The sequence below is a fragment of the Acomys russatus genome, chromosome X (assembly GCF_903995435.1).
Source record: "Acomys russatus chromosome X, mAcoRus1.1, whole genome shotgun sequence".
Taxonomy (NCBI): domain Eukaryota; kingdom Metazoa; phylum Chordata; class Mammalia; order Rodentia; family Muridae; genus Acomys; species Acomys russatus.
In genome coordinates, this window is record NC_067169.1 from 106,233,221 (window position 1) to 106,252,162 (window position 18,942).

The 18,942-nt window shown below is 39.9% G+C and overlaps 1 protein-coding gene across 1 annotated transcript in view; it reads right to left on the reverse strand.

Annotated features, from left to right (window-relative positions):
* The window catches only part of Gpc3 (glypican 3), a 352,553-nt gene that overhangs the window by 147,283 nt on the left and 186,328 nt on the right, over positions 1-18,942 (reverse strand). The window contains exon 3 of the mRNA XM_051142244.1: positions 6,708-7,402. Within this exon, the coding sequence (XP_050998201.1) occupies positions 6,708-7,402 (695 nt within the window). The remainder of the gene's footprint in view (positions 1-6,707; positions 7,403-18,942) is intronic.

The window sequence follows — 18,942 nt, forward strand, 5'->3', positions numbered from 1 at the left end:
CTGGCACTACATTTGCCAAGAGAGACTTTACTTCAGGCTAAGGAAAGGCATGGCAGAGGAAACACTCTGTGGATCCAAGAGGCTTTTCAGCTTCTGCAGTGAACAGATACCCAGAGGCTATTCTGCCTGTGTGTTTTTGCCATGTTCTGACTCCCTGAGCAGCCAACATTTTAAAACAGGCATTTTTTTTTTTTTTTTTTTTTTTACTCACTCACTGTCACCCGGGGAGCACATGGGTCCTTATCATATTGGGTCATGGGGGTTATCTTTCTGAACTTATGCCCTCTTGGGCAAATTGCTGTGAATTATCTAACCTTTCTGAATAGCCTTTCGGAACAAATCCATTCTCCCTGTCACTAGGAGCAGACATGGCTAAGTGTCTGCTTACTACCCTGTGGTTATCACGTCTGCCACCTTTTAAGTACAATAAAAGAGATAGCTTCTCTAGCCAGCTTTGTGGAGCAACAGAAAACTTATAACTCTTGTGCCCTCAAAAGGCAGGATAGGAAAAGATCACTGCTTAGAGACCAAAAGATGGAGAGCCATAGAGTAGGAGCCAGAAGACCAAAGCAATAGAGTTTTACTGCTAATAAGAGGCAGCAGTATCAAGTGCTCCTTTGGTAGGGTTTTTTTATTCTCTGGATGGTTGACAATACTGTTACTGGTTTTGGTCCTTGTGTGTACCTTCTGCTTTGCTCCAATAGGTGACACATAGGCTGTCTTATGGGTAATCAGTCAAAGCTGAACTAATTGTTCTCTGGTTTCTAATTCCTTGGTTTGGTCCTCCAAAGGCATTGACAACTTGAGAAGGTCTTGCCACCATCCAAAGGTAGCAACTTGTAAGTCAATCCTTTCTAGGTATCTTGTGCTTCTATATACCTCACAAACAGAATCTCTGGCCACTGTTTGTTGTAAACTATCTCTTTCTAGTATCTTTATGTAGTATATGTACAGCGTCAGATGTCTCCAGTTAGAGAAATGAGCACTGCCACTGGTGGGAAATAACTTATTCAGTTGCAATGTTGAAAATCTAGCCATTAGACCGACACTTTGTCACTTTGGCTTGGTTTTATTCTTGTAGTGCTAAGGATAGATTTGGGTTCCCTAAGCTGAAAAGGCTCTTTGTAATTCACCACATTGGGTACAGGAGTCATCCAGCCTCTTTGCCTTGCCAGAATAACTAGTCATCACACTGTCCCTTGCCTAGGTAAAGGCAAGCAAAGCTAGCTTTGTACAGAGCCCATTTTGTTGCCTAAAATGGTCTGTGATATACACGTAACACCAGGAGGAGACATTCAAAAGCCTTCTTTATATAATTAGCTTTGGAAACTGGCTGTGAAATTTTAACACTTGACTGTATCAACTCTTCTTTTGTAATCCTTCAATAACTGTGTTTTCTAGACTAAGTTCAGTGCCAGCCTGGGCTGTGAAAGAAGCCTCAAATGGAACAAAGGACAGCACCACCACCTTCGTCCAATGGAAGTCACTAAAGCTCTTTTGATTTTGAATGCTCAGGATGGATGACAAAATGTAAATTTTCTGTCATTTCAGAAATGGACCTCATTTGAATAATATTGCTTACTGCAGTTCCAGATGCTGGTCTGCATACACTAATGAAGTGCTGAGATACTTGCTGGATTTATCACTTCTGAGTCCCCTTGGAACGGAAAACAGCTTCTATGAATTCAGAGAAGGTATCTCTATCTGAGACTAAAAAATGAAAGTGCAGCGATAGCACGAGGAGAAAAACCACTGACAATTTGACATCTGAGAAATGACCTCAGCCTTCAAAAGTGGAGAAGAGAGATAATCTTGCAAATTCTGATGAGTTACAGTCACTCACACAGACAAGAAAATCCACGAATTTGATAGAGTGAATTATTATTACGGATCAACAGGAAAATCTGCCTCAAAGCTTCCTACCATGCATGAATAAATACTGACTGCATTACCTCTCCAAACATTCTAGCCAAAGAAATAGGTGTACTTAGATACCAGTTAGGTTCTCAGTAGGCAATATTACTACCTAAGGAAATTCCAAGGGAGAGATCTGAATGTAATTGATTACTAAGAATAAATAGCAGATACGCTGAAAACTATCTGTTGGAGCTGGCTGGAGATGTAGCTCTGTATTAGGGCATGTGCTTAGCATGCACTAGGCCCTGGATTCCATCACTGCAAAAACCACACCAAACCAAACAACCATCCCAACGGGCAGGGACTCAACACTGCAACTGGAACTTAATAGAGTTCTCACCATTGGCAACACTCACATAGGCAGAGCTTATACACATATTCTCTGAGAAACTATTCTATGCCTTTAAGTGTTGGGAATAGGGGGGAAAAACCAACCTCATGTCTTTTAGTTCTTCATTGGGAAATAGTAGAGGAAGAGTCTCTAAGGAGAGAGAATGAATTTAAAACTGATTGTGCAGCTGGAAAAACAGTAGGGAGCAATGCAGGATATTAAATAATATAATAAAAAAAAAGCTATTTAGCTTGTGTTTGGGGAATGAAGCTTCTAGTGAAGAGAGAATGAAAGTGTTTGAGAGAGCAATATATAGTCATGGTAACAAGCAAGAGAGCTTTGGAGTCAGACAGACCCAGCTCTGACTTGGAGCTCTGAGAGCTGCTGGCTGAGCGACCCCTGAATGGAGCTAAAGAATCTTTCATGCTCATCTTCTCTACCGTCTTTATGATGCTCAGTGCCCACCACAGTGCTTCCATAATGAAATGTTCAATAGACAGTCTCAGAGTCTCTTCAAAGTGAGTCACGATGACAGAAGAAAGGGAGAACGTGTAGTGACAGAAAGGGTTGTAATCTTGCACAACTTTCAATGAAACATCGTAAGCCAAGGCAATAAAACTGTGGAGCAGAAACTCTAACACAGGGCATGCGAATAAGAATCAATAAAGAAAGTACACTAGCACAACTGGAAAAAGAAAAGTGCCAGCAGCCGAGCAAGAGTGGAAGAGCATGAATAAAAAGAAAGCAGGTACATACACAAGTACATACTCTCACACACACTAATACACATATATGTAATGTAATAAAAGCAAATCTTTAAAAAGCATAAGAAAAAGTCACGATCTACTGGGGTTTAGTGAGTCCTTGCATTTTCTAAACCTGATGATTCACTTACCATCCCTGTAACAGCCCTATTTTACAGACACAATATCATTCTGCCTCTGTCAAACACACCCTACAGTGTCTGCACTATTCATTTCAAACTTCTCACTCTTCTTTTATCTTTCAAGCAAGGTAGCCAGATGTTCCTAAGAGAACACCAGGATCAAGTGGAACACTATTTAATTGGCAAGTTCTCTATCTAGCCTCTCCATAGAGTTGTGTCATCGGACTCTCATGGGCTTGGACTCCAGCAACATGTTAAACAAGTTCTCCTGGTGCCTGGGATGATGTCTCAAGTTTAGGACGTGACCATCGGCTACATTCGGATGTGCTGTCAGTAATAACACCCCAGTATTTGCCTACATGTCCTCACCTGGAAGTCTTCGGGACTGAGAACCATCCTTGGAGAAACTAAACATCACCAACAATTTATACTTATGAAAGTCAAACCCATGTAGAAGGGCAAAACCATCTTCAGAATATGAGGCAGATTATAGCCACCAACCCAACGTAACTGGACAACATCCCTGTGTGGACACTTCACTCCGTGACTTGTACAGCTAGTCAAGAATGCTGTTCCGGCCCCGCACTCCACTTCGGGAAGGGCATGATTTGAAAGAGAGATTTCAGCACAACTGACCCTAAGAAAGGTGTGACTGTCAGGTATTCCTATTTTATCAACACCAGGAAGTGAGGGGGTTCCAGCAGAATCTTGTTAATGCTTAATTTTAAGCCAGCTGTTGCTTTGAGGAATTCTGGCTGTGGCTTTGTCAACATGAACAGAGTGCTTCAGTTCTCTTCACCCTAATAAATAGGATATTTGTAGGATATACAACCAAGCCTGCTAGTAGCCTGCATAAAGTTAGGCTGGAACACACCCAGCCAATGACTCCCTAATCCCAACCAGGTGACCATAGAACAGCAATGAGGCAGCACACATATGTTTACTGACTTAGGTTAAGCCTTCCCAGGGGATGGCAGACTTCACGCTCTCATAACCAGATGGGAACTGGGAGCAATCAGGCCCTTAATGGCCAAAACAGAAAGGGACTGCATCACTAAGCACCTCTTGACAGCCAAGGACTTTCCTCCTGAAAGATGACACAAAATGTACCCCCCCCCCGCCACTGTATACGAGGTATGTGCAGGAGCTTACATGTACACACACCTAAAATGTAGCAAGTTTGAAAGCCTGAAATAGCTATGCAATTGAAGTTCAGTATGTCTTTGCAAAATCCTAATGGTGCTTTTAGAGTGAAAGTCTGGAAGGATCTACTGGGGGACAGAGTGAAATGGCAGAAAGAATATTAGAATATTAGATTGCAGCAGAATACCTCGGATTCTGCTTCCGGCTCTTTTATTAGCTAAATAACTTTTGGTATGCCTCCTGGGACTTCATTTCTTCATTTTCAAGTGAATGGGATTAGACTAGCTCAATTTTTCACAAGCGTTTCCAATGTTCACATCATAGTAATATGTGCAGCATGGCGGAATTTATTCAGTTGCAGGTCCATCTACCAGTAAAACTGTGCCATGCCAAGACTTCAGAACTGTCTTGGGAAGTTACGAAAGCCTAGCACCTGACAAAGTTCCATGCAGAAAGCAGATGTCGATAAATGTTCACTCAACAAACCTGCATGTCTAGATCTCATCAAAACAGTGCATTTGGTCTTGTTTCATAATTGTTTCTTTTTTATTTAGTTTTGTTTTTCTTCTCTTTTTTGTTTGTTTTTTTTGGAGACAGGATCTTAGATTAAAGCAGGCAGTACTCTCCAGCTTCTGATCCTCATGCCCCAGCGTCCTGAGTACTAGGGCTATGAAAGCATGTGTCATGCGTACCCTCCACACCACATCTTTTTGTTTTAAAAGCACCGGGGGAGGAAACCTGCCTTGAAGGCTCATTATGCTACTGTCAAGACATTTTGCGTAGATAATCTTTAAATACTCATGCATCTTGCCCTTAAGTCTTCTTATCCTCTTACTGTAGATATTCTCAAAGCCCTTGGTTGGTGCTGGACACACAGTGGGCCCTCAATCAATGTTAGTGAATGAACATATGAGTGCACTTACTTTTCATTTTTTTAGTTCTGTGCAATTTACTTTTGCATGAGGCCCCAGAATCTGGCCTCAAATTATAAAGCAGTCAAGGGAATAATTAGCCATCGAAGAACACCATCGTTAGATAGGGCATTTCTGTTCATTTTACTATAAAATATTTTCTCAGCAAATGGGTTTTAAATGGCCAACATTGTGAATGGGGCAATTAGAGCAGCTCCATAAGTAGCCATGCAGAGGGCTGTAACATTTCTGTCCTCCCTCCTAGCTCAATTCACCAAAGAAACCAATTATCCCTATCACTTTGCACTTCCAGAGTTTAAAGACAAGGCTAACTAGCCCTGCTGCTCTCCACATTCTGGATAAATAACGGCCCAGAGTACACAGGGGGTTACTGGAGGGAAGCTAAATGCAGGAGTCAACAAGGCCAGCCAAGCCTGGGTTCGAATCCCAGCTCCTTCCATAGAACAAGGTTATAGATCTTGATAAGTACTGCTGCTCTTTAAGCTCTATACCTCCTGAGTGCACCAGGTCCACTGTGAGACTCATCTTATTGCTGTAATAGAATATCATGTGCACTGACCAACAGAGCACCTGAGATGTAGGCAGGAGCTCAATAATGGTAGTGCTCTGCCACATCCTCCTAAAAAGATAGAAGCAGTTAGGAATCAAGCATTGTCTTAAAAGGACATAGCTGGAATCTCTTAGCTGTATGTTCTGCTCTACCTCAGAAATGGCCTTCTCCCGTGGTTCTGTGACAAAATCTCCTTGAAGCCAACTAAGCTGCTACCTGGCTTGCAGAACAAGTGTCCTTCTCCCATCACAAATCCCACCAGTCTTAGATGGTATAATTAAGACTGCAAACATGAGTATTGGGGAGCGCAGATGATTTGCTTTTCTTAGGTCCATGTGTGGTTTTAGTTAGTAGACACTACTTGACTCTTTTCTCTTTAGATGGTATTTTTAATTCTCCTCAGAATGCTAGCGTGATATATGTGAGGAAGACCACAGAGTGAATGCAGATTGCAAGTTAATGACAACTGAACTAAAATTTCAGTTTGGGTGCTTTTGAGCAACAAGCAACTCACAAAGCTTCAGTGTCATTGTTTATAAGAGAGAGGAAATAGCAAAGTATTACCATAAGTATCACGATAATAAGAATAACAACTATCACTTAATAAAGTCTCGCCATATCCCACACAGATGCTAAGTGTTTGAATACATGCTATGCTTTCATGAACTAAAAACAAAACGAGACTCATAAAGATAAAATTAGTTCCCACTGCTCTTCATCAAGGAAGTATGTGGAGCTAGAATACAAAGCCTGTTATTAGGACCACGTAGCCCATAGTTCTAACATGCTGCCTATCTCTGTGAGTTCATTCAGCTTGTCTGTCATTCTCACTTGCTTGTCGTTTCTCTTTCTCTATTTTTCTATCAGTTTCTGCTGCTGGAGAGGTCACACTACCACCACCACCAGCAGCAGCACCACCACCATGATGGAGTGAAGACTGATACTTACAGTGGTGGTCAGCTTGCCTCCGTTCTTCTGCACATATTGGATGGAGTCATGGATCGTAGAGAAGAGTCCGAGCAGCACGTTCTCCATGTCGTAGATTCTGTACATGCCGTTCACGAGTTCTTCAAGAGACAGAATGTATTCTCTCCAGTACTTGTCGATCTCCACCACACCTGCCATACAGCCTTGCATGACCACGTTGCAATAACCACCGCAAGGCTTAACCATCATCAGTCCCTGGCAGTAAGAGCAATACCACATTCTGGTGAGCATACGGCCACAGTCCTTGCTAAACTTGAGGTGGTCGGTGGTGTTGATTACTTCAATTCCAAGATTCAGGGCTTGAAGGAAGATTCTAGTGACTTGCAGTGACTTGGAAACCTGGGTCATGATAAGCTTGGGGAAACTGCCAAATACTTTCAGGTCACGTCTTGCTCCTCGGAGGCACTCGTTGATATCCAGTACTGACTCTGGCAGGCCTGGGTTCATCATCTGGGTATAGATGACTGGAAAGAGGCTGTCGAACAGTTCATTGACCATATCATCCACGTTGATATCAGAACCCAAGATGTAGAGAGACACATCTGTGAAAAATTCACCTACAAAGTCAAAAGCTTGCGGAGTCAGGCTGGGGTAGTTGTTCTTGAACATGGCGTTGGTGTAGTTCTTGGCATGGCGAACAACAATTTCAAAGGCCTCTGTAAAATAAGAGAAAAAGACATGTCCACAAATTAAAACGGGGTGCAATTAGGTTTAATATGTCTCTGTTGCTTTGGTGATTAAGTTCCATTTGTGTTAAAGAATTGACTCATTCATTGCTGGCATTACATGGATTCTTGCAGTGGTTTGCTCCCATAAATCAATTTTCCTTTCTGAATGTGAAGCCTAAACTTTGATGTGCACATAAATTCTTAAACACACAAACTGTATTTCAAATGACAACTGACAGGATGCAGTTAACATTCCAGCCTTTCGTGAAAATATTGATTAAAATTTGGCTAAATGAGAAGTTATTTCTTGTCCTTTCGTTGATTCATTCAGTTAAAAAGAAATTACATTTCAGGACATTTCATTTTTGGACGGAGATAAATATTTGACAACAGACCATATACTAGATAAGCTCAGATAACAGTCTGAGCCTGATCCAACCTAGAGGAGAGTTATTAGGCAAGAGCAAGAGATAACCCCAACTGAATTCTTTTGGGTAGATTTTCTCCAAATAACTTTAAAGCTAGTTATCTGACAGATTGCCAGACCTGAAAAAGGAATTTATCCACTGAATGGGTATCTGGGTGGGAAGAACCAGCCATGCTCTTATCTCTACATTTGATATTGACAGTAACTGCAAGGCGAACATCTGGAGGAATAACCACTAAGCTTGGTTGGTAAGTTCAGCTTCCACATGGCTTGGAAGCCTCATCCAGTCTACAGAGACCATCACAAATTCAAGATTACATCTGTTGCTTCAACCCCTTGGCATAAAGCCCAATTAGTGTCACTGCTTTGAGAGAAAAAGTAGGAATGTTGTGCCATCCTATTTTCCAGAAATCAAAATATTCTAAACACAAATTATCCCAAATACCGCGAGTGTCACATTTATATGCAAAAACCCCACCACAACAGATTAAAAAAGAGTTTAAAAACAAACAAAACTAGCCAAGTTTCCTGATATTTTAACCTTAGTACTTTCAGTCCCTCCTCAAAAGCAAGGGTCCATGACAGATGTACTTTAAATGATGCCAATTCATGAGCCTTGAAAAACCGAATTATTACTATCTTCAGACTACTAGAGAGACTGTATTCCTTGGGACTCACTTAGCCCAACATTTCAGTCATCTGTGGCAGAAATGAGCTCTAGGCTGAACCACTGCCATCTGCCCTAGATCCCACACAAGGTAGAACTCACTCCCTAGATCCCCCCTTGGAGGTAAACACTTGCCCAGCAATGTTGGAGAGGTGCCAGTGTAATTCTAAAGATTTCCCAAGCCCACCAGAGACCAAAGAGGAATTTAAATTAGAACTTACCCATCTACAAAGGTTTTTGAGAATATGTGGACTGGCTACTGGTCTGAGGGTGGCTTTTGCAATCCTGGGAGATATTGGTTGATTCATTCTATTTTGTAACTGTATGACCCAGAACAAATTTTTCCTTTCTGTCAATCATTACATGCTCATTTGTTGGCTTTCTTTTGTTTAGAACATTAAATAATTTTTAGAAACTTTATCTTATAACATTCTTCCTGGCTACACTTGTTACTTTCTTCTCCATCCTTGAATCTAAATGCTGAATGAAGCTATGTGGTCATCTAGCCTAATACAAAGGGCCAGTCACTCAGTTGTTGAAAATCATCAGAAATTTTAATATTTTAAATATGTATTCATTTTAATTTTAGGTAGAAATTTAATATTACATATTAGGTTGTGCTAGTTGTTATGGATACATAAGATAGATGGAGATTAATGATATACCATCCTTGCCTCAGAAATATTCACAAGTAGCTAAACACAGTGGCTCATATAATCCCAACAATTGGGAAGCAGAGGCCAAAGAACTGTTCCAAGTTCAAAGCCAGTATGATCTACAGGCTAGCCAGAGTTATATGGCGAGTTAGACCTTATATCAAACAGGAACTTTTACAGGTTATATAGTTTGAAGCGTAAAAGCCATATAACAAACATAATAGAAGCTACTTCTTCTAAGAGCCGTCTGAGTTTGATATTATCAACCCTGATTTAACAGATGATGAAACTGAGTCTCAGTAGGATGGACATATTTCCCCAAGCTCACACACAGTAGCAAAGTAGAAGTAATCAATTCCAACCAGTGTCTCTAAGTGGCGGTTACACCCTAGCTTCCCTCCAACTCCGAGTCTACACACAGTCTCAAAGAAATTTGTAGAAAGTTAAGTTCTATTCGAAACTCATCATTTTCCCATAGGCTTTCTCATCTCTGAATGAAAATGTACCAGAAGAAATCAAAACCCAAAGACCAATAAAGCATAGCGGCACTTTCCCCTTGGCCTTGGGGCAGCATGAAGGAATGAAGGAAGTGAGGGAAGAAGGCTGCTTTGCAGCTCACACCTGTAGATCTCAACCACCCAGGCCACTCTAAAATGAATTCTCTGCAAAGAGAACTGTACCTGAACTGCTGTGTACTCACTCTCTAACATACAAGATACACATGGCAGGAAAAATTCCTAGATTCTCTTGCCAATAATATTTCTTTTCAAATTTCTGTTGCCAGCACTGCTGGATCAATAGAAAAAGAAAATTACAAAAGATCATGAACTGTCTACAGAAACAACAACAACAACAACAACAACAACAACAACACGTATTGCAGGGAGGAAAAGGTTGGGGTCCATACTGAACATCAAGCTCTTATGTGCTTTCTACAGCAGAGTCTGCAGATCAGAATGAACTTAGCACATCTCTGGATTTTGCCCAGTTTTCTCGCTTCTACATCACATGACACCAGACCAAAGTATGAGGGCTCAAATAAAGGTTTTATGGGTCTCCTATAAGATTTTACGGGGTCTCATAGGAAGCAGCGCTAAGTGAAAAGAGATGCTGGGCTTTCTTCAGTCTCTTGAGGGTTCATGAAATAAAGGGAAGGGAAGGAGTAAATACGAGTGAGTGTAAGTCATTGATAATGTGGCCAGGTAATCAAGTATACTTGAGCTAGAGGTGATTTTGCGCTTTCCTTGGATGAAATGAAGAGTTGTGTGCAGGGAACATTAAAGCAAATCTAGTGGAATCAGAGTTATCATGTCATCAAAAGCATCCACTGAATTTATAATCTATAGATGAAAATAAATGGGTTTAATAAAATGAGATAATATGCCCAGATAAGAAAAGTTTCCATTTTCTCTTTATTATTATTGTATTTTTATTTGTTGATTGTGTATATATGCATATGTGTGCACACACACATGTGCCATGGCATGCTCGTGGAGTTCAGAGGAGAACTTATAGGAATCATTTCTCACATTCCACCATGTGAGTTCTGGGGATCAGGATCAAACTCAAGTTGGTGGGCTTGGCAACAGGCTTAAGCATCTTATCATCTCAATCCCTAGCTTTCTAAATGTTCCCACCACCATCCCATCACCACAGTCTTCTTCTTAAAGTCTGATGCTCAATTACAGGTTCAGTCCTCCAAATATAGTTCCATGAGGGAAGTGTGCAGACTCTCTCTAAATGGTTAAATTAACAACTTCTTCTTCTTCGTCTTCTTCTTCCTCCTCTTCCTCTTCTTCTTCTTCTTCTTCTTCTTCTTCTTCTTCTTTTCTCTTCTTCTTCTTCTTCTTCTTCTTCTTCTTCTTCTTCTTCTTCTTCTTCTTCTTCTTCTTCTTCTTCTTCTTCTTCCTCCCCCCACCCCCACCCCCGCTCAAGATATAAAGTCTCTCACTGCAGCACAATGGCATTCCTTAGTATATGGTGCTGATGTTCCTGCACTCAGACCTACACTAAATGAAATGGGCTTTTAATTTGCCTTCTTGGTAGCCAGCTGAGTATTTTTTTTTAAAGGAGACTATACTTGGAGTTAAAATACAAGAAAAATAAATGAGCCATGGAATCCCTTTCAAGGTCTGTAGAATAAGCAATTGTTATAGACACCAGTTATTTTTTTCAAGGCAGTTTTTCCAGCACTGCAAGGATGGCAACTACTTTATGAGAACTTTTTTTTATGGCACTACGATGAATACTTCATAATGGCTTGGGCTGAAAACAAGCCTCATTTTCAAGTACAGGTACTTGGATGGAAAAAGAAAACTAATCTTTCCTGGTACCTGCAAGGTACATGCCAGAATCCACATGCTTATATCTATCCTCTATGCAACTATGGCATAACCACATGTGTTCAGAATCATTTTTACTTTACTGGGGAGGAAACTGAGGCTCAGAGGTGATATGACTGACACAGGTAATATTTATAGTCCAGGAACTCAGTTTAAAAGTAGAGACATTTAATCTTGATTAATTGCTAGAGGCCAAAGGTGGATTAGCCTAAAAGCTAAAAAAGCTGAAGGGATGGGGAGACAGCTCAGTTGGTAAAGGGCTTACTGTGAAAAAATAGATATCTGAGTTCAGTCCCCAAAACCTATATAAAAAAGTCTGGGCATAGTGGCATGAGCTTGTAATCTCGGTGCCAGGGAGGTAGAATTAGGAAGAACCATGAGGCTTGATGGCCAGCCTGTCTAGTTTACTTGTTGAGCTCTAGATCAATGAACAGTCTAGTCTTCAAAGAAACAACAAACAAAAAAACAAATGAAACTACAGCAAACAAACAAAACACCCATATTACAAAAGGGATATGGACGATGCCTGAGAGATGACTGCAGTGGTTGAGCTTTGCTTCTACATGGACACATGTATGAATGAACACATACACACACACACACAAACACACACACACACACACACACACACACACACACACACACACACACACACACACACACTCCTGAGGTTCCAGACTTGGAAATCTGGTATCTTTCTCTGAGTTTTATTCGAAAAAATAATGACACAACATTTTCACAGTGGAGATCCCAAAAAGTAAAACTCACCTTTTGAGAAGAGGAGGAAAAATTAATCTACATATCTTCCATAATCAATATATGCCTTTCAAGGAATACAGAACTTCACCAGAGTATCACATTACTGCAGGAAAAGGAAGGCCAAGAAAAACCTTCTGAAGGACATAGCCAAAGACTTAGGAAGCACATAATGTAATTGCTCATTAAATTGTAGCCAATTTGTACATATACACTTTAGCACACCATCGGTGTGTCTAAAGCTGAGTAACAGTTTGAAGAGAGAAAAATCACTGTGGCACCCATATTGAGTTATGATACAGAATATGCAAAAGAATATGAGTGATGTAAAACTCAAAGATAGAAACTGTAACCACTGTCAAAAGGAAATGCTAGGAATCAAATGCACTGAAACAGAAGCGAAACAAATCTTTCACGGGCTCATCAATATACTAAACATAACAAAGGAAAGAATTAGCGAGCTTGAAGAAAAATCAGAAATTTTACAAAGCAAAATAGGGGGGTAAGAAGGAAGAAAGAAAGGAAGAACTTCTAAGAAATGAAAGATGAATTTGTAAAATGTGAATTGTGTAAAACTATAACAGAAGAAAAGAGATTATTGGACAGAAGTATTTGAAGACCTTATGGCCAAGATTTTTCCAAAATTCTTGAGACACCACTCAAAAGCCTAGGGAACTTAAAGAACAAGGGGAATGAAGAGCAAAATGTCAACGCAAAGAAGTGGAGAGAACCTGACAGCCTTGGAAGAGGCTGTGGACTCAGTAAGGATAAGACTACATCAACCTCACCAGAAACCACACGAGCAAACCAGTTAAAGGGTGGAAAGAAAGGGAAGCCAGAGGCTCTAGAGCTTCGCATCAGCAACACTCTCCTTCAACAGTGAAACAGGATAAGAACTCTCTCAGAAAATACTGCGGGAGTTTGTCACTGGTAAGACTGACAGGAAATCTTAAAACTAATTACAGTCACTGATTCTGAGGAAGACTAGAAAGGAAAGTGGAAGGGAAGAGGTGTCAGTGGTGAAGAAAAAAATAATTATTTTTGTCTCTTTTTCTTAACTGATCAATGTATTGAAGTGGTAGAGCACTTTCCCTAGCCTTAGTGAGACACTGGGTTAAATTCAAAGCACCATTAATTGAATGAATGAAGGCCAGGCATGGTGGTGCACACCTTTAATCCCAGCACTAAGGAGGCAGAGGCAGGTGAGTTTGAGGCCAGTCTGGCCTACAGAGCAAGTTCAAGGACAGCCAGGGCTCTTACGCGAAGAAACACTGTCTTGGAAAATTAATTGATTAATTAATTCATCCATTAATAAATGAATATAACATAATGGTAATAAACCTAATAACTTTCGGGAAAATATCTGGCCAGTTGCTTTTCCAAGGAAGATTTACAGATCCCAAAGAAATAGACAAGATTCTCAATACCATAAATTTTTTGGAAATTAAATATTAAAATAATAATGAGATGCCATTGTACAGGCACTGGAATGGTTAAAAGTCATACAATGGACAATACCAAATTCTGTAAGGATATACAAGAACAGCAACAGATACTAAGATATGTGGTAAGAATACAAGATGATACAAGCACTTTAGATGACAAGTTTCTTGTAAAACAAAACATTTTTATGATGTCATCCAAAGACTGTGCTTCCTTTATCACCTACTTGACTTTTTTCTAATTTAATATGGTTCAAAATAAAGTCTATTAATTTTTGAAAGCACCAAAACTTTAGAAGCCAGTCTTTGATGGAAGTAGTGATGAGAACCACTGAACACAGCTAAGTCACTCCCTCTTTTTTCCTTCAATCTGCTTTGACATTTTGTTCTGGGAAAAGGGAGTTTTAGCATACAATAGCTGTCATATGACATCAATGTCATTTTAGCTTGAAAAACCACTGCAAAAAGTTAATGGACCAAAACACCCGAACGGGTAACATATTTCAGTGTTATTTTTGAATTTTGAATGGTTTTTTGAAAACCAGCCACACCGAATAAAAAGTTTATGTTGCAAGTATTTAAAAAAAATATAGTCCATAGAGACAACATTAAACACTATAGTTCAATTTCTATTGGATTTCCATGGTACTTTACATTTCCTATTAATTTAACCAGAACTAACTAAGCTTAGGAATAAAATGCTATTAAATATGTCATTTATTTGTACAGGACTATGACTGGCCTATAAACGTGCAGTTTCCATTTTAACCTTTCACACAATTGGGCATCTAAATACATCAACTAGCAGTAAAGAAATACTTGAATGAAAGATATGTATTTTAATGGGTTATTACTAATATCATTAGAGATAGGTGATAGACAGGCAGACATACTGATAGATAAATAAATAGATAATGATGGAGGAATGGATAGACAGATAAGTAGTTGAAAGAGTGGATGGGGGATGACTGGATAGATAGATATAGATAGATAGATAAATAGATGATAGATAGATAGATAGAAATTTCCTCCTAAGGCTATTACAGACTAGAGAAGACAATTAAAATGATTTATTCCAAGGGTTTTCAGAAGCAAGAGGTGAAAATCTGTACTAGAAAATGTATGAGCCTGCACCAGCTGACCACACTTTTGCCCCATTAGTTCAATTAGTTCTTATCATTTACTGCCCATTAGTTTTCCTGAACAACTAGTTTGCTTTCACCTTCTGGACTCTGTGAGTCATGGAACTCATAATTTTTCTCTCCCCACATTTATGACTTGAAAGCTCACAGCTAAATTTACAGCCTCCCTCTATCAAGCATAATAGACTTCATGTCATGTATTTTGTGTCATAACCTTACTCCATCTTTCCTACCTGTGTTTTTCTACTGGTTTGAGGGTCCCTGGGTGTTTTAGTTACAGTGCACCTCATTGTTATTAGGCACAATCTTAAAGAGCATTTAAAAGTCTTTGGGGGAATAAACAAATAAGCAAATAAGGACACGGGGAAAGACAGACAAAATATCATTGCAATCATATAGTCTCATGTCTGGAGTAGCAATTACAGAACCGTTCCCACTTATAAATGGGCGGTGTCCTTTCAGGAACTCATTAGCAGATGCTGTCCTCCCTAGCAGCTGCCAGAGTGCTCTCTTTACACTCCCCCCCCCCATCTTAAAAATGGAAGTTTAATGTACCCGACAACTTTAAAATGGGGTAGGCTTTAGTGTGGCTAGCTTCAACAAGGCTACAAATGTATATGCTCACATGAATATAGCAATAGGACCGCCCTGGGAAACCAGAGAGGGAACTTGAGAGAACAGTGAAGGAGCACGTCAGAGGAAGATCTCTTCTTGGCATTACTAAAGCTTTATTTTGATAAAAAGTACTGCAGAAGCCACCAAAGTTAAGAAACCCATTTGACTGTGGGCACACCATGAATCACCCTAGCTATTGTAGCCCAGTATTTTTTTTTTAACAGTATCAACGTGATGAGCTTTTTTATTCTAAGACATGATCCTTACTCTTTCCCATCCTCCCCTCTCCCCCACCTCATCTTCCAGGATGCTTTGCCTGCATCTATGTCTATACACTGGCCACAGAAGCTGAAAACGGCCATCAGACCTACAGTTGCGAGCTTTGGGAATCAAACCCAGGTTCTCTGCAAAAGCAACAAGTGCTGTTAAACACTGAGCCATCTTTTGGTGCCCCCAACCCTGGTTCTTAAAAAAAGAATTTTGTCTGTAACTTGCTAGTGAGGATTTCTATAGAATTTTGCATTTCCATGTGCACTTTACAGCCAAAACTTTAGTAACAGCAAAGCAACAGGCTGCTCTTCCCCATAGGTACTGGACAGAACAGTCTCCTCTTTACTCCCATCAGTAACAAGAAGTATCCCAACTGAGTTGCCTTAAGAGCTCCACATGCACACTCTTCTGAAGGGATGATTCATTCATTAACTCAACAGGTGCCTCAATGAGCCACCCATATACCATATACCAATACTGTACTCATTTTTACGGAGAGCCACAAGACTTGCTGCTTGCTTTCTTATGTAAGAAGTCATTGATGTGTGATATGTGACCTAAGGTCTAAAATTTGTTGAGATTCTTGCTGCTCCTTCTGTCCCTGAAGACACACAACCAATGTAAATTCTATTTTTTTTTTTTTTGCGCCTAAATGACCACAAGCTCCTGTCATTTTATGATGTTAGCTCAAACACCAAAGAACATTTATCAGTTATTTTAGTTGTCTCACTGGACTGACTTATTATCTGCATAAATATATATTTCATTTAATACTTACTGGATGCATACTATGTGCTAGACTGTGGATAGAGCATGAAACTGCATGGTCCCTAAAGGCTTGTAGTAAAATAATACATAGCCTCTCCCTGTTGAAAAGCACAAAATACCATATGTATATGAAAAGTATACTTCGCTCTAAAAATCTTTCATAGCTTAAGTATACACAGGATATAGGTTACGAAGTCACTATAACAAATCTATAAAGTGGCTCGTATCACTTCAGACGTTGGAAACTGGTATTCTGTTTTAATTCTCTCCCTCCTTCTCCATTGCTGAAAGTGAGTGTGTGTATGTGCACTGGTGCATACATGTAGCTAAGGGAAACATTATTATCCCAATTTCACACATGAGCTAGCTGAAATTAAGAGTGGATCTAAGTCATACAGCTCTCTGGTTCATGGTAGCAGTAATGGAACACAGGACTCTTGGCTATGTATACAATGATGTTTCCATTATGCCCATCTCCTTCAAGGGTAAATAGTACACGGCATGTGGAGAGAGTCTTCAGGAATAATAAGGAACTAGTAACCTTGGACCACTTAATGCGTCAGACAATGTTTCAAGCATTTTATGGGAACTACCTTATAAAGAATGTCTACTCCTGTTCCCACTCTACAGGTAAAAACAAACAGACAGACAGACAACAGCAACAACAAAAACTGAAGCCGGGCGGTGGTGGCGCACGCCTGTAATCCCAGCACTCGGGAGGCAGAGGCAGGTGGATCTCTGAGAGTTCGAGGCCAGCCTGGTCTACAGAGTGAGTCCAGGACAGCCAGGGCTACACAGAGAGACCCTGTCTTGGAAAACAAAAACAAAAACAAACAAACAACAAAAACTGAGCCACAGAGAATCACAGTAGAAGAACGGAGATGTGAATTCATGCAGTCTGAATCCAGCAATTACCCACAAAATCACTTCACACTACTACCTCAAATGCTATACCCATCTAAGTTAGGGGCATGGCTTGCAGATAAAGTGCTCACCACTCAGGCAACAGGACCCGAGTTCAGATTCCCCGGGACTCACATAAAGCCAGATGCAGTAGTACATATTTGTGATCCCAGTACTCATGCAGACAGAGGGAAGGCAGGGATAGGAGAACTCCAGGAAGCCCATGAGCCAACTAGCTCAGAGTATGCAACAACAAACAACAAAGGGACCTCATCTCAAACAAGGTACAAAGAGACAACTAACACTTGTGTAGTAGTAGTAATAATAATAATAATAATAATAATAATAATAATAATATTAATAATAATAACAACAACAACAACAATATACTTATGGCATAGATTGTGGTCGTGGTTATGTGCTTATATCTAAATTAAGCTGCAAGATTTCTGCATGTAAACTATGCACCAACAAAGTAAAAAATCACAGTGCCATTGTGATCTAGAAGTTAAGCCATCAAATCTTTGTAGGCTTGACTCACATAGTAATTGGTACTTGTTTACATCAAATCAATGGAGGCTTTGCTATTACCTGAATTATTGGCTGAAGCCATTGTTACAGGCATTAGCAACTGTGTGAGAAGCAAGTGAAAATGGCAAAGAAATTAATTAGAGTCAGGCAGAGTAGTTCATGCCTATAATCCCAACACTTGGGTGAAAACAGGCATATCGGGAGTTTGAGGCCTGCCTCAACTATACAGTGAGTTGGAGGCCAGCCTGGGATACATGAGAATCTGTCTTAAAAATGAACCTCTTCAAGAAAATGAGTTAGAAAAGGGTTTTTTTTTGGTTAAACATCCAATTGCATTTGTTTTTAAAAGAAACAAGATTTCTTAAGACTCCAGTATATAAGATAAAGGTCCCAGTGCTGTGAAGCAAGTGGCATGTGCCTTGCATCTGGGAGTATGCCCTTTTCCTTACAGAGCAATGGTTTAGCTGTCTATATTGTCCTGTGAAAACAATTACATGTGAGCTTAGTGGGCACAAACCAGGTGACCTTATGGAATCAGATCCTCTGAAGAGTCTTAAACAGTTTATTGCAGTAACAAAAGGTAGAAATGTGTTTAATAGAAGGTTAGAAAAAGAGGGAGATGAAGCAACTAGAGTAAAATGGAATTATAAACCCAAAAGAATAGAGGTATGGTCAGAAATGCAAGCAGCCACTCTGACAAATGCAAATGCTTGATTCAGCTTCCCTGTTTTATATTGTCAAAATATCCCCTAGCAATCATTATATGCAATGCCACAGTCTTGGAGAAGGCCTCAGGTTCTCTGCTAAAACCAGGACAGCAGACATCTAGTATTGCCTCTGATTTGCAGAATTACAGACAAGGACATTTTTATACTATTTGTCACCAAACTTTAATAAACTCTAAGTCACCATTTGCATAAGACCAAAGACCATGATTTGGAACTCTCTCTGACAAGCCTCAAAATTGAGTTCAGGAGATCTTCCTGACAGTAAGATGTCTTTCTTTTTC